General features: G+C 41.7%; 1 protein-coding gene across 2 annotated transcripts in view; it reads right to left on the bottom strand.

Moving 5' to 3' along the window:
- The window catches only part of MYO16 (myosin XVI), a 491281-nt gene that overhangs the window by 283488 nt on the left and 191670 nt on the right, over nucleotides 1-16123 (bottom strand). For both annotated transcript variants that reach the window (XM_040487087.1, XM_040487086.1), the window contains exons 13-14: nucleotides 11829-11956; nucleotides 6073-6178 (exon numbers count right to left, since the gene is read on the bottom strand). In XM_040487087.1, coding sequence (XP_040343021.1) covers nucleotides 6073-6178; nucleotides 11829-11956 — 234 coding nt within the window. The remainder of the gene's footprint in view (nucleotides 1-6072; nucleotides 6179-11828; nucleotides 11957-16123) is intronic.

The following is a 16123-nucleotide window of genomic DNA, read 5'->3' on the forward strand; positions in this document are numbered from 1 at the left end:
AATTATCCACTTGGCCAATAGGTGGCACTAAGTAAATGTGTTAAGAGAAATACCAAAACACACACACACACACACACACACACACACACACACACACACACAAACCAGCAAAACTGATTATTGTTCCACTGCTCACCTTAACTCTCAAAGAAAATCATGAAAATATGGTACAATAACAAAACTTTAAACAAAAATATAGGCAAAGGAAGTATGTATAGATTTCCTCAGTGGTCACTGATTCATATTTTACTGGTATGATTTTTTTCGACTTACGACTGTGTGGGTTTTTTGGGTTTTTTCTCTAAGATTTTAATAGCTTTGCCACTAAAAATTATGCAATATTATCATGATAGTAGTTAACCTATTGTATTTTCTAAGAGTAAAAACCTGTGTCTTCCTCAATAAAAAAAAAAAAGGCTTACTCATGTGTACCACACCACTGTGCTCTGTAAAAAGCAGTTATTCAATAAATGTGTATTTAAACAACGTAAATGGAATTAAATGTCCCTTAAAGCTGAAAGTCATTTGGGGCAGAATTAGTGAAAAGTCCCAGGCAGTTGTTTTTTCCCCCAAAACATGATTTTTACGTTCCAAAAACCTATTGCCAGGGAAAAATCTCCTGCTTGTACAGCTTGAAATTCAAATACAGGGATTAAAAACAACAGTCTGAACTGATGGTAGCTATTTTGAAGCTGTACAGGGGAACGAGAGCAATCTCCATGGTTGTAGGGTTCAAACCCGTTGCGTAAAACACAACCCGAACCGTGTTGCCAGGGCAGAAGGTAAACCCGCGTAGACCTTTCAGGCATGACAACTGAAGGAGGAGATTAAAATTCAGAAACATGACAGCTGTGTGTCCCTTACAAACACGTGTATGGCCTCTATGAAAGTATCCAGTCCTCTCTGGAGCTCAGTGTCACCTCTCCAGCTCTCCGGACCCCACCTAAACCTGGTTCTTCCCTCTGTGCCCTCATGGGTCAGCAGGGAGCCAGCTCAGACCCCTTCACTTTGCCCTCTTCCTCCCCATACTCCAGGTTCTAATCTTCAATTATGTCATTGATGGAAACCACAAGGAAGATGCTCTCTTTTCTTCAGCTTTACATGACTCTGCTGACACCACCCCCCTGCGCCCTTCTTTTTAAGTCCCGTGTTCCCTATTTTTCAGTAACTGCTGATCCGAATAACCTCTAGTGACTGCTTTTCTTTCGCAGTATACTGCGATCCAGGGCAAAATTGTGTGGGCTAGACTCCCCAGGGGAGATGCCCTGTGTGTGTCTGTTGCACACGTAGCCCCACGTGGCCGCATCGTGGATAGTGGCTGCCAGCGTGGGAACCCACAGCAATGTCACACCACCCAGTGTGGCCGAACTGCTTTCCTATTCAACTCACCCACCTCTCTCCTTTCAGGCCTCCTAAGGAAGTTTCCTTTCATCCCAACTTGAATTGAACTTTAAGCCTTCTACTGAATCTCAGCTCCGCAATCAAGGATGCTCTTTTCTATTCATCTCCTTAATCAGACTTTTCTTTCCCACAAGAAGTACTGGCCCATCCCCGAAATGTACAAAGTTTCACTGAACCGCTGTGATGTTATATTTACAGTCGATTCATATACATTCATTAAATACTTGTATTTAATTCCCACTTGTACACCAGGGCGCTGTGCAAGAACTGTGGGTAAGTTTTGAGAATGCTTTGAACACCAAATGATATTCATCTGGATTGTAATTTAAAGGGAAGCCAAAAACAAAAAACAAACAAACACCCAGCATAACTGATACGAAGTTTAAGCCATACTTAATCCTGGGCGATATTACCTTATGAGGCTAGGAATCACTTATTTATGACATCCTTAATTTGCATGAGAAATGAATAAAACAACAAACAAGTGAATTAGAAATGGTTTTCCTTGAAATTTGCATGGATATCATAATATTGATTCCCAGACGCTAACTGATTTGGAAGAGTTATATCTATCTAAAGAAATGCAACTTAGAATGTATTTACTTAAGCTAAACTGCGAAGCCAATTTACATAAAGTAATCTAGAATGCACTTTAGAAATTGCACAGCCTGCTCTTTCCAGAAGGATCATTTTAATAAATGATTGCTTTAGTCTATAACTTACAGTGAGGACCACTGTTCCTTGTCATTACACTTAGGCCAACAGCTGCTGGTATTCTGTTAGTTAACCTGAGTCTATTTGATAACTGTGTTCTTTAGAAATTCTCTAACTCTGCTATGTGAACATAGATAATTATGGTATCCTACCCAAGTCAACCCAAAATGTTAAATTATTTTGAGCTGTGCTGTACAATTATGCAGGTTCTCAGTATATGGTTTGAGCTTAATAAATGGTTATGAGTTAGTCATTAATGAACACATATGTCACCATAGATATTCTTCACAAAGAAAGAAATCTCCAGAATCAGGTGTAGGTTTGGGAATCCGTAAGAGCGGATTTAATTTCTTAAGGACATCTTTTTCAAAAGTCGAAAATGGGAAAAAAAATTACATTGACCTATCAATTAAATATACATTCCTCTCATTTATTTTAAAACTATTTTTTAAAATTTATTTGTTTTGAGATATAGAGAGCAAGGAGGAGAGACACAGAGAGAGAGGGACAGATAACCCCAAGCAGGCTCTCCGCTGTCAGTGCAGAGCCCGATGCGGGGCTTGATCTCAGGAACCATGAGATCATGATCCTGACCTGAGCCAAGATCAAGACTTGGGTGCTTAACCAACTGAGCCACCCTGGCAACCCAAGTTCCTATCATTTCTAAATGAGGAATCAGATACTAAAATTTCTAGAATATTGGGGCACCTGGGCGGCTCGGATGGTTAAGTGTCTGACTCTTGATCTCAGTCAGCTCAGATCTTGATCTCAGGGTCATGAGTTCAAGCCCCACATCGGGTTCTGCGCTGGATGTGGAGTGCACTTAAAAATAATAAATAAATAAATAATAGATAGATTTTTAAAAATTTTTAATGTTTTATCTATTTTTGAGCAAGCACAAGCAGGGAGGGGCAGAGAGAAAGGGGAAAGAGGATCCAAATCGGGCTCTGCACTGACAGAAGTGAGACTGATGTGGGACTTGAACTCTTGAACAGCAAGATCATGACCTGAGCTCAAGTCAGGTGCTCAACCGACTGAGCCACCCAGGTGGTCCAAAACAAAAATTTATTTAACAAATAAGATTTCCAGAGTATTCTCACGTGCATGCCACCATGGCAGATATCCCTTGGCCCACAGCGATAAGTTGAAAGGACAGTGACAGAAAACCAAATACAAACCGCACAATTCTCACAGGGTGATGGGTTTCTACATCTTTATATAATGTGTGAACTTTTATTTATTTATTTATTTTAAATGTTTATTTATTTTTTAAGAGAAAGAGAGTGGGAGAGAGGCACAGAGGGAGGGAGTTGCAGAATCTGAAGCAGGCTCCAGGCTCTGAGCTGTCAGCACAGAGCCCGACACGGGGCTCGAACTCACAAACCGTGAGATCATGACCTGAGCCGAAGTTGGATGCTTAACCGACTGAGCCACCCAGGCACCCCAAACGTTTCAACTTTCAGATGGCTTTGTTTTAGGGAATAATCTAAGATAACAGCAGCTAAGTTTTTACTCCAATGTAATCAGACACTTTCAATATCAAGTCGCAGAATGAACTGGCAGGTATCTTTCTGCAAATACGTGCCTGGCAAGGCCAGTGCAGGGGTGACTGTGGAGGGGAAGGCGTGCACCTGTCAGGTGACACCAGCACACTTCCCACACCTTGCTATGAAATGTGCACCAAGAGAGAGGGGACTGGAACCACACTGCCCGTCATGTGCATGACACACAGCACACGCAGCAAAACCTACGGGGTCCCTATGACGGACAAATGGTTTATCCATGTTAAATTCATTTGCTATGTTTAAGTAAATGAATTGAGGTGACTTGGGATAATTAACTGTGTCTTAGGTATGCTGAAAATACTTCTAGATATCTTAAGCATGTACTCTTTCACGTGCCACATAGTACTTGAGCTCCAACTGTGTGGCAGGCTCTAAGACGGTGTCTCTGAATTCAAGGGACATGCGCATGTCAGCCACTTAAGACATTGTTGAATAAATGAATGAGGGACAGAGGCCACATGGCCCAGCCTGGGGGGATACGTGTTCAAAGGTGGCTCTGGCAAGAATAGGAACAGGGAAACTCTATGAGGCTGGAGAACAGTGTTACCAGGTCAGATTGACGGGATACTGTGATCATGGGTGAAGCAGGGAGAGGCTGGCATCGAGGCCAAAGCCAGGTTTCCAGTGGGGCAATGAGAAAGTGATTGTGCCACTTATTTGATGGGTGGCCTGGGAGGAGAATGCTGAAGAAACCTGGGAGTCCCTGCGTCCAGCTCTGGACGTCTTAGGGATGCACACTGTGGGATACCCAGGAGGGCTGCTGGGCAGGGGTCTATGTGGGAAGAAGGGGAGCTGGTGGGGTTAGGATGAAGCGTGACAGCACATGGAGGGGACGGAATCATGGGATCTGACAGCATGAGGAAGCACACAGCATAAGACCCCGAGGCCCCTAAAGTAACAGGGCACACGTAAGGGAGTCTTATTTTTGTCTCAAGCATAGAATAATCATCATGAACTTGGGTTATTCTAGTTATTTCCTCTACAGTCATGAAATTGGAAGGCTAGCCCTGCAGGTGGAGACCCCCAGGGCAGCACACTTTTGGGTTCTGATCATGCCCCAATTGGTTATTGATGGGCTGTCTTTCCACCCACTAGGGCGTCTGCCTAGCATACGTGTTCCCTGCAGGATCCTTCTAGCAACTCTTGAGTTTGCACTTCCCCTCTACTGTGGCCAGAGAAAACCTGCTAAAAATACCTACCAGGACTGTGTAAAAACAAGACACAGTCAGTGGTGAGCACCCTACAGGTGCATTCTTGGGTAAAATTGCCGAGCTTTATTGTGTGAAATTTCTGACCTTTATCTTCGCGGCTAATAGGCCTTTCTGGTTCCTCCTTGAACCCTGGAGATATTTTAGGTGGATGAAGTATCACCACAAGGAGTCTTCAAATAAAAGCAGGTGTTACTGAATATAACTTAAGGTCAGTTTTAGTTGCGTGAAGGGAGTCAAAAGTACAAACTCCCAGTTACAAGGTAAGTCAGTCCTGCAGCTGTAACGCACAGCATGGTGGCCACAGTTGGGGAAAACTGCAGATTTGAAAGATGCCAAGCAAGTAAATCTTAAAAGTTCTCATCACAAGACAAAAAAATTTAACTATGTGGAGTGATGGGTGTTAATTAAAAAATTATAGTGATGATCGTTTCGCAATACATGCACATATCAAGTCACTACGTTGCATACCTAAAAATACCAAAACGTACATCAAACAAGTCAATATTGGAGATGAACTTTTATTACCTGCCCCTCAATAGCATTAAGCTTTCTTGTTATCAGTTCTTTTTTTTTTAAATGTTTACTTATTCTTGTGAGAGAGAGAGAGAGAGAGACAGAACACGAGCAGGGGAGGGGCAGAGAGAGAGGCAGACACAGAGTCGGAAGCAGGCTCCAGGCTCCGAGCTGTCAGGACAGAGCCCGACGTGGGGCTCGAACTCACAGGCCGTGAGATCATGACCTGAGCTGAAGTCAGACGCTTAACTGACTGAGTCACCCAGGTGTCCCTCTTGTTAGCAATTCTTTTACATACTTTGAAACTTCACTATCACCTCTCAATAGTCCCCCACAAAACGTGCTAATCGGGCCAATCCCCCAAAAGTGTCTACACACCGAGTGGCACTTGCTATGTGAACAACAGTAATCTCTAAGTATATTACATGTTTTCAATCCAACTATTCTGAGCAACTATAAAAAAAGAGTATGTATGTTCAAAATATTTTAAAATAAATCTTGAATGGCATTAATTTGCACCAGGCCTCAATCTTCTTTTTCTTTCCTTTATTTCCACAAACTTGGACCAATTAATGGTCAAGCTTATGGTCTATTATGATGTTCCCTTTTATTCACAAACTACAGGTGTCCCAGCTCAACATATTCTCTGACCCAAACAAGAAACTTACGTGCTTAAATTTGGAATCAAACATAGGCCTGCTGAAGCCAGATCTGCACATCAGGTGTCTCGTTATTTGTTTGCTGGCTTCAGACTTCCCCGATCCTCTCTCTCCACTGCCAGAAAACAGAGAGAAAACTCAAGTTTAGCATCTTGGAGAATGTAGCCAACGATTCAATGAGCAGCCATAATCCTGATACAAAGGTGGTGAGGGAAGGACGGAAGAACCTTTCCTGAGTGTATGATATCATCTAACTCTTAGCTTTGATTTGCTCATCCGAAATATTTAGTACATGTGTACTCGGTCACGTGCCCTCTGTCGTTCCGGACGCTGAGGCAGCATATGAATTTGATGAACGTCTGCCATCCAATGTTTTGTGTTCAGCTTTGTAAATGAACGTAAGTGAGCGGGACTCCAAGGGACGGCCTCTACAGTGAGGATGCATGTGTCCTGGAGCAAATGGCCTTGTAGAAGCTTTCTGAGCCTCCCAGGAAAGACATTACACTTTCCTTGGCCAGAGTTGACCAGGAGAGTAAGGTGCCTGGCACACGGCAGATCCTAAAATGGCCACTTGCCTCTTGAGGCTTCTGTCAGTCTGACGTTTCACGTTCTCCATTTTCCTTGAATCCAGGAAATAACAGTAACCAAACTTGTTATCTGTAGTGACATTTTTGATGTTTCTCAAAACTCATCCAATTTCTATAAATAATTGTACTATATTCCTGACATGAGAGGACAGAGGATTATGTAAAATTCCAATACAGTTATTACTTACTAAATACCAAATAAAGTGGTTAGTGCTTCCAGATAGAATGCTCAGGAAAAGTCTTTACTCATCTGATAGCTTAAAAATTAAAATATATAGGGGCGCCTGGGTGGCGCAGTTGGTTGAGCGTCCGACTTCAGCCAGGTCACGATCTCGCGGTCCGGGAGTTCGAGCCCCGCGTCGGGCTCTGGGCTGATGGCTCGGAGCCTGGAGCCTGTTTCCGATTCTGTGTCTCCCTCTCTCTCTGCCCCTCCCCCGTTCATGCTCTGTCTCTCTCTGTCCCAAAAATAAATAAATAATAAACGTTGAAAAAAAAAAATTTAAAAATGGCGCTCCTTCTTTCAGATGAAATTTACTAAGGGCCTACTATGTGCCGGAGTCTAGGCCAGGCTGCAGAGCTCAAGAGGTGCATCCGTGGGCAATCCGGGGGCCATCATCCATCATCCGGGATGCTCTCCAATGAACACCAAGCACATCACGAATGCATACTCAAACTGCAATGGAGCACAGCAAACAATGTGCCAGCAGGTGGAAGATACCAGGGAAGACTTTGGGGGGTAGGCTCATTCTTGGAGAAAGGGTCGTGGAAGGCAGCCTTCACCCAACATGAAACACTCAACCGGTTCTTCCGCAGCATCTATTCTGAAACCGGAAACAGGTGGTGCATGGACGATGGTGAACAGCAGCCGGCAGTCTGCACAGCTGGGAGGGTGTGCCGCTGCCCTGGAGGTCACGTGAGTACCTTCCCCGCTCTCGCCACTGCGCATGCTCTGTCACTCCACGTGGGGGTAGAGAGAATGATCAATTCTCTTACCTGGCCAAAATCACTAGCAATTTCAACCATCTCATAAAATCTCAAAATGGGCATATTTTGTTGAAACTCTGAGTAAAATCAAGGAAATTAAAAAAAAAAAAAAAGAATACAGCACAGGGCAGGGTAGGATATCATATTGCAACTAAAAATCCTAGCATGATGTGTTCAAGAAATATCCCTTGATCTGAAAACCCAGCATATGATTAAACTAGAAACTGACGGAGGATTTTCGGCAGTGCCCATCATGGACCCATAGAAATCTGAAAGCTTATTTGAACAGCCTTGTCTGCAAAACCTGCACGTGACAGAGGCTGACCTTATTCTGCTAACTTCACAAGTTACTTCTATGTTCAGCTTATAACATTAATTTGGATTTGCTCAACACACTGTTAGGATAATGGATTTTTGTCACATGTGCTCTGACAATTAATTAAAACCATCTATCAAGGCCTTCAGAAAATTAAAGATAAGATTGATTATGGTGAACACCAGACTCTCAGTTATAACCCACGACAAAGATCTGAAAATTATTAAAAACTGTTTCTCAAGATGAAGCTTTGTGTGCTAGAGAGGCCTATAATTATCAATCAAGTGAAAAATAAAATAGAAATTTGAAAATAAAAGTTAGAAATTCCTGCTCTAGTCCTACGTTATAGGACATGTGTTCCAGGAATATTTGCATTTTGATCTCCAAATCTTAAATTATCCTTTGTAAATGCTGGTTATGTGACACAATAGACTCTTGGCTGTGATCTTTTCTTTCTTTTTTAATTTATTGTCAAGTTAGCTAACATACGGTGTAGTCTTGGCTTCAGGAGTAGATTCTCATGATTCATCACTTACATACAACACCCAGTGCTCATCCCAACAAGTCCCCTCCTCAATGCCCATCACCCATTTTCCCCACCCCACCAACCCCCCCCACCCACACCAACCCTGCTTGTTCTCTGTATTTAAGGGTCTCTAATGGTTTGTCTTCCTCTCTGTTTGCATCTTATTTTTCCTTCCCTTTCCCTGTGGTCTTCTGTTAGGTTTCTCAAACTCCACATATGACTGAAATCATGTGACATCTGTCTTTCCCCAGCTGACTTATTTCACTTAGCCTAATACTCTCCAGTTCTATCCAAGATGTTGCAAAGGGCAACATTTCATTCTTTTTCATTGCTGAGTAGTATTCCATTGTGTGTGTGTGTGTGTGTGTGTGTGTGTGTGTGTGTGTGTATGCCACATCTTTATTCATTCATCAGTTGATGGACATTTGGGCTCTCTCCATAAGTTGGCTATTATTCATAGTGCTTCCCTGATCTTCTAAACAATGTATTTAGTTGAGTTCTAAACTTACTAATTTTAATGAATTAGTATAATAAATGCAGAAAGCCTTTATCGTAGTCAAGACAATCAAGGAAGTAGAGAAGCCATATAAAAACATCAATCCTGAAAGAAGAGGATGACTAAAATAGTAAGTCCCTGTGATCACACATTTGTTCTTCACTTCTTGAAACGTGAACAGGAGTGCCTGGGTGGCTCCGTTGGTTGTGTGTCCAACTTTTGATTTTGGCTCAGGTCATGATCTCATGGTTCATGAGCTCGAGCCCTGCATTGACCATGGTGGACCCTGCTTGGGATTCTCTCTCTCCCTCCCTGTCTGCCCCTCCTCTGCTCTCTCTCTCTCTCTCTCTCTCTCTCTCTCTCTGAAAAATAAATAAATAAATAACCAAACAAACATTAAAAAAGAAAAAAACCTGAACGAGGAAAAAAAGTTTTTTCAGAAAGACTGAAAGACACATGGGATTATTAGCCTTTAAAAATGTCCCAAAGAGGGGCACCTGGGTGGCTCAGTCGGTTAAGCATCCGACTTCGGCTCAGGTCATGATCTTGCGGTCCGTGAGTTCGAGCCCCACGTCGGGCTCTGTGCAGACAGCTCAGAGCCTGGAGCCTGTTTCAGATTTTGTGTCTCCCTCTCTCTCTGCCCCTCCCCTGCTCATGCTCTGTCTCTCTCTCTGTCTCAGAAATAAATAAACGCTAAAAAAATTTTTTTAAATAAATAAATAAATAAAAATGTCCCAAAGAAATACTAATTCTGCAGAATATTAGCAAGTCCAACTGGAAAAGCAATCCCATGAGCAAATTCATGTAGAAAGCACTGGGTTAAAGATAAATGGGTTTTTATTGAGAAGGGCACCTTTGGGGATGAGCACTGGGTGTTGTATGGAAACCAATTTGACAATAAATTTCATATTAAAAAAACGATAAACGGGTTTCTTTACTAAAAGAACTTGCTAGATATTATGAAATCTGTAGCAGGCAGACTCCCAAAGGATATGATTCTTTGGCTCCTCAGAGCTTCGCTAAGACCTATGCGTTTCAATAGAATTAAGCAGATTCAATAAGAACTTAGGAAAACCCACGGATTTGTGCCCGGCATTTTAGGGAAGGCTGGGTGGGCTGCCAGAAGCCTCCTTGAGCAGGCTGCAGGGGCAAGCCACGCACTGGTGTCTGGCTTGGAGAGTGGGGAAGCTTCGTTCACGCCCAAAAGCCCGACTATGGGTTCACATCCCACATACAGCATCCACTGGACTCTAGACTAATTAATCACCATTTACTAATTCACACTATTGGGCTCACATCCCAGATTCACTATTTACTGATCACAAGGCCCTAGACTAGTTACTCCTTATAATACACAGTCACCTGACCCATAAAATAGTGATGCTAAAGCTATGGGTAAGGCAATACACGGAAAGTACCCAATGGAGGGTCTGGCACTATGTTCTCAATACGTATCAGTTGTTACTACTGCCCACACTATTATATACTCCTCATAATCTCATGGGTTTTTAAAAGTGTTCCCCTTTTCATCAAAGTTACACTAGAAAACCCAACAGAGCAGATAAAAATAGAGTTGCTTGATTGGAGGATGGCGGAGGCCTCCCCTGCTGCCGGTGCCCCTCCCATCTGGGGATACTTCAGCACAAGTGTGAAAAAACTACTTGCATGCTACTTTGAAAATCAGAACATTGAAGTTTGCAACCACCAATCATACCCTCCACTGAACTTCTGACCAAAGTGATAATGTAAAAGTACATAAATAAGTGCTTATTTAAGTATTTAGATGTCTTTCGGGTTCTATGCAGTTGTCCATCTTTACTCACTTTAATTTCACTTTGAGGAGTTATGGAAAGCTTTATTCACACATTTGTTTCCAGTCAACACTACTGATTATAACTCAGGCAAAGCCATGAAGGTTACAGAAGTCCCCTCTGGTAGAATTTTCTCCTAATAAGAAACGTATTTCTTGGGACACCTGGGCAGCTCAGTTAGTTGAGCAACCGACTTTGGCTCAGGTCATGATCTCACGGTTCATGAGTTTGAGCCCTGCATCGGGCTCTGTGCTGACAGCTCAGAGCCTGGAGCCTGCTTCCGATTCTGTGTCTCCCTCTCTCTCTGTTCCTCCCCCACTCACACTCTGTCTCTCTCTCTCTCTCAAAAATAAATAAAGGTTAGAAAAATTTTAAAAAGAAACATAATTCTCAATGCAGATCTTGTTTTAATACCTAAATAATTTTAAACCCTTTATCAGTACCTAATCACATTTCACCTCTACTCTCTACTTCTTGTGGTACTTGTGTGTATGGAGGAGTGGGGGGAAGAATTTTTGCTCTGATGTAAATCACTGTCATGAGCATCTGGTAATTTATGAGCTAATGCTACCATTATGTTTCAGTATAAAATATTTCCGGGTATATACTTTGGGTAAAATACAAGCAAACATAAATACCCAGGAGTGTGTGGGAAAGCCCACATTTGTAAGGTAATAATTTGTGTTTTGTATTTGAGCAGCACCACATTTTGTGAACCATGGTTCGCTAACAGCAGGTGCCTTTCCTTCCCCAGGGTTTCTAAGGCTTGAAAGCAAAAACACTCTGGTTCTAAGTAGTAAATCTTCCAAATGAATTGAGTTTCAGGTTAAGTTTGTTGGTATTGATTCAGCCACACTTGGGGCTATTTCTAATAACGATGTCTCTCCTTTGTAACGAGTCAAATGTACTTATTGCCAAGACATACTGGACTGCCGGGTGCTGAGGAAGTAAATAAACAGAAACCACGAGAAATGAGTACAGCTTGACCGCCAAGCCTCCAGCATGACGCCGAGCATCCATTCGGCTAGGCGCGGGGTGCACTCACCTGAGAATGAAGCACTGGGACCGCTGCTCCTGGAAAAGCTGGTGGAAGGCCCTCTCTGCACAGGAGAAGATGTGGGGCGGCAGGGAGGAGCAGGGCTGCCCCGAGCTGCTGAGATAAAGCTGGGAGACCTGCAAAATGTGTGGGACACAGATGTCTGTGAGAAGGCTCCAGCTCGTCTACCTCAGCACACAGTGGACTTCTTTCCAATACACAAATGTGACACAGTCTATTTTTGAATCTCATTTGTAACTACAAAACGTCTGGGAAATTATGCTCTTTCAGCACGTTTTAAGGGTTCACCATGATAAAACAGGGGCATACCCTTGATCCTGAATTACTTGGTTCACAGGTTTGAAATTATTCTGCTGTCCTTAAGCAGAGCAACTGACACAAATCCAGTTTAATAGACACCCACGGAGTAAGCTGAACCTGGGCTAATTTACATCAAATGCAATGTCTCTCGGCGACATTTCATTTCCGTAACATAAGATAGAAAGGGTTTTTAATCCGAATAGAAAGCAGTTGCAGTTGAAACACAGAAGAATCTACAAATTTCTCAGAAAAACAAAAATTAACTTAATTTCAGTGACACAGTGATTGATGAGGATTGCCATGGTTCCAGTGTTTTTAGTCCTTTTGAGTTTCTAGTAAATTCTGCTACATTAGAATTAATCATTAAATGACAGGGAGGTGTCTGAGCTATGAAGAAATAGCATACTTATTTTTTATTTATTTATTTTTTTACAAAGTAACTTCCCTGTAGCCTCAAGGATGTCAAGGTTGGGAAGTTCAGGAGAAGATAGAGGGATGAATCCAGACAAGACAAAAGGGCCTAGAGGCTCAGTGTGCCTGTCCTGTGATGGTGGCCTGGGTCTTGGGCTCTGTGGGCATTATGTGGTGATGGGAAAGACCTGAATGAGGCACCCTGACTCGATGGTCACACTGCATCAGGAGCAATTTCCCGATTCCAATGGTGGTATGCGGGTTACACAGGTGAATGCCTTGGTTTGCACAATGTTTGGAAATGCACAAGGCATATACTCAAGGTTGATGGGACACCATGCCAGCAAATCATTTGAAAATGGTTGGGGAGAAAAAGTTGTTTGTGCTATTTATCTGCAAATTTTTCATATGTTTGAAGTTATTTAAAACCATAAGGGAAATAATTTTTTTAAATGGACTAAATGATCTACAGCTATAAGAAATAATTGGATGAATCGCACAAACACGATGTTGAGTGCAATCTATCAGACACAGAGAGAACACTCTCGATGATAAAGTATAAAAACAGGTGGAACTAATCTACACTGTTAAGAAGTCACATGACCTTGGCAAGCTACTAGTGATTGCAGAAGAGTGAGAGTGTGGCTTCTGGAGAGCCAGAAATGTTCTGGATCTGAGGGCTCATGAAAATGTATCCATCTGGACACTTATAAATCCATGAGTACTATATCTCAACAAAAACTCCAAAAAACCCAAAATCTGTAAACACTGGTTCTGGTGCAGAGACCAGAAAAAGAGATCAGTGGAACAGACTAGAGAACTCAACCCAAGCCCACACATGGGTGGGCATTTGGGGCACAAAATGGGCTGTTTCATGCATCAGTCATACAGGATGGTGTTCAAAAAACCGGTATTAGTAAAGGAAAAAAACACTGATCTCTAGCTCATGTGATATGTAAACATGAATTCCAAATGCATTTAAGTCCCAAATATAAACAGCAAAACATAAAACATTTACACAAGTAAAGAGAATAATACTGTCATGATTTTGGAATAAGTAAATACAGTTCCCAAATACAAATTATAATGGGAAGGATGACTTAATATCACAACAGCACATGTGACAACTGCTTTTCTACCACAAACATCAAACATACAGTAATGATGATAAAAGTCAAAGACAGGAGATTGAGCTGTGCATAGAATCCATATATTATCCATGTCTTATAAATGACTCCTACAAATATATGCCTACAAAGAAAAACTGGAAATAAAATTGAAAATTGGACAAAGAATATGAACAGAAGAGAATAACTAATAAGCATGAGAAAAGATCAGTAACTCTGTTATCCAAGGAAATCCCATTTCAAACAGTAGGGTAATAGATACAAAATACTGGTAACTTTATCAATGGCACAGTAATAATAATAATAATCATCATCATCACCATCATCATCATAATACGGGTGTCTAAGTGCCTCAGTCGGTTAAGCCTTGATTTTGGCTCAGGTCACTATCTCTCAGTTGTGAATTCGAGCCCTGCATCGGGCTCTGTGCTGACACTTAGCAGAACCTGCTTGGAACTCCCTCTCCCTCTATCTTCTCCCCCCCCCCCAAATAAATAAATCAACATTCAAAACAATAATCATAATAATAACAGTAATAATGGCTTACACTTGATGTGTGCTTGCTACTGTTCTAAGCACTTCATACTTATTCATCTAATTCTTGTAGAAATTACAAGTGGGGTATAAGAATCCTCTCCCTTTTTACAGGTGGGAAACTGAAGCAAAGAAGTTAGCGACTGGTGCAAGGTCACATGTCTAATTAGCGGTGGGGTTGGTTTCAAAAGGAAGTTTTCGCCAGCACTAGAAAAATGCATCTGCAGTACTGAGGGCTGTTCTTGCTAACTGGAACAGTGATTTAGCAACAACTTCTAAACTGAAGAAGGTAGGCTTGACCGTGAATCTCTCTGAAGAAACTCTTGCACGTCGGCAAAAAAGCACACACAAAACAGTTCTTAGCACTCTTTTGTAAGAGCAGAAAACATGGCAATAATTAAAAATGGGTATAGGGTTTAATGGATGAATATAAGTGATTGTGTTTTAATATGATAAAATACTATAGGACATTTAGAATAAATTATCTAGATCTAAAACTATCAATATAAAATATTTTTGAAAGCACAGTGACTAATGAAAATTTTCTTTCTTTCTTCCTTTTTTTTTTTTTTTTTGGTAAATGGATATGGTTTGTATGTCCTCTGAATGAATTAAAACAGAAAATAATGAAAAAAATAAAAAATGAAACAGAAAAAAATGGTATATGCAGTTTTTTTTTGCATGTGTACAATAGGACCTCCCTTATCCACTAGTTATATGTTCCAGGACCCCCAGGGGACACCAAAAACCACAGAGAATACCAAACCCTATATACACTTTTTTTTCCTCTATGTACAGAACTATGATAAGGTTTAATGTATAAATTAGCCACAGTAAGATTACCAACAACAACTAAGAATGAAATGGAACACTTATAACAATATGCTATAATAAAAGTTGGCGGGCGCCTGGATAGCTCAGTCAGTTAAGCTTCTAAGTTTGACTGAGGTCACGATCTTGCAGTTCGTGGGTTCAAGCCCCGTGTCGGGCTCAGTGCTGACATCTCAGAGCCTGGAGCCTGTTCTGGGTTCTGTGTCTCCCTCTCTGCCCCTCTCCCACTCCTGCTCTCTCTCTCTCTCTCAAAATAAATAAACACTTAAAAAATTTTAATAAATAAATAAATAAATAAATAAATAAATAAATAAATATTAAATGAGTATGGTCCCTCTCTCAAAATAACTTCTTGTCTTGTACTCACGCTTCTTCTTGGGATGATGAGAGATGATCAAATGCCTATGTGATGAGACAAAGTGCAGTGAGTATCGCAGGCACGTGATGTAGCATCAAGCCACTACTGACTTTCTTTTCTTTTTTCTTAATTTTTTAATATGTTTTTATTTACTTTTGAAGGAGAGAGAGAGAGAGACAGAGCACGAGCGGGGGAGGAGCAGAGAGAGAGGCAGACACAGAATGGGAAGCAGGCTCCAACTTCTGAGCTGTCAGCACAGAGCCCGACGTGGGGCTCGAACCCACGAACTGCGAGATCGTGACCTGAGCCCAAGTCGGACGCCCAACCGACTGAGCCACCCAGGCGCCCAAGGCCACGACTGACTTTCTGATGCTACATTAGAAGGAAGATCAGTCCCTGGCTGACCGTGGGTAAGTGAGACCATGGAAAGCGAAAGCTCAGATAAGAGGGGGTGATTATATGTGTGTACGTATAAAGATTAGATGAAAGGATAATAGTTTCAGGGAAGTGGTTGTCATTGCTCATGAAAAGGAATTTGCCTCTGTTGATAGCACACTACACCATCTGATCTAAGACACCATATAATTAAAACATAGCTGTATTTTCTGTACTGCACAGAAAATAAACGTTACAGTTAAACCAAGGCACGATGTGTTCTTACTACTTCTTTATAGCTGCATCCCAATCTCAGGAGAGCATTTGAACAAATACGACTTCTTTAT

The sequence above is a fragment of the Herpailurus yagouaroundi genome, unplaced genomic scaffold, assembly GCF_014898765.1.
Source record: "Herpailurus yagouaroundi ecotype Mexico unplaced genomic scaffold, PumYag 164, whole genome shotgun sequence".
Classification (NCBI taxonomy): domain Eukaryota; kingdom Metazoa; phylum Chordata; class Mammalia; order Carnivora; family Felidae; genus Herpailurus; species Herpailurus yagouaroundi.